At 66.3% G+C, this 246-nt stretch overlaps 1 protein-coding gene across 1 annotated transcript in view; it reads right to left on the bottom strand.

Annotated features, from left to right (window-relative positions):
* Positions 1-246, bottom strand: part of LOC104402624 (F-box/WD repeat-containing protein 7-like) — a gene marked incomplete at its 3' end in the record, with an annotated part of 7,473 nt that overhangs the window by 6,323 nt on the left and 904 nt on the right. The window contains 1 exon segment of the mRNA XM_010010543.1: positions 1-243. This exon segment is cut by the window's left edge and continues 24 nt beyond it. Within this exon segment, the coding sequence (XP_010008845.1) occupies positions 1-243 (243 nt within the window).

The following is a 246-nucleotide window of genomic DNA, read 5'->3' on the forward strand; positions in this document are numbered from 1 at the left end:
CCCCCTCTGTCCGCTGCAGGTATTCAATCCAGCGCTCGCCAATGGTGTAGTAGAAGTAGACGTTGCCACCATCCTCCCCTTCCTCGCTGTAGCAGCTCCCCTCTTCCTCCTCTTCCTCCTCGTCCTCCTCCTGCTCCCCGCAGCCTGTGGAACTGAGCAGCTCCTGCGCCCGCTGCCCTCCAGAGCCATCGGCCTCCAGCCCGGGCCCTGCGCTCCCGCTCCTGGCGCGATCCAGCTCCCAGGCAC

Source organism: Nestor notabilis, unplaced genomic scaffold, assembly GCF_000696875.1.
Source record: "Nestor notabilis isolate BGI_N333 unplaced genomic scaffold, ASM69687v1 scaffold24042, whole genome shotgun sequence".
NCBI lineage: Eukaryota > Metazoa > Chordata > Aves > Psittaciformes > Psittacidae > Nestor > Nestor notabilis.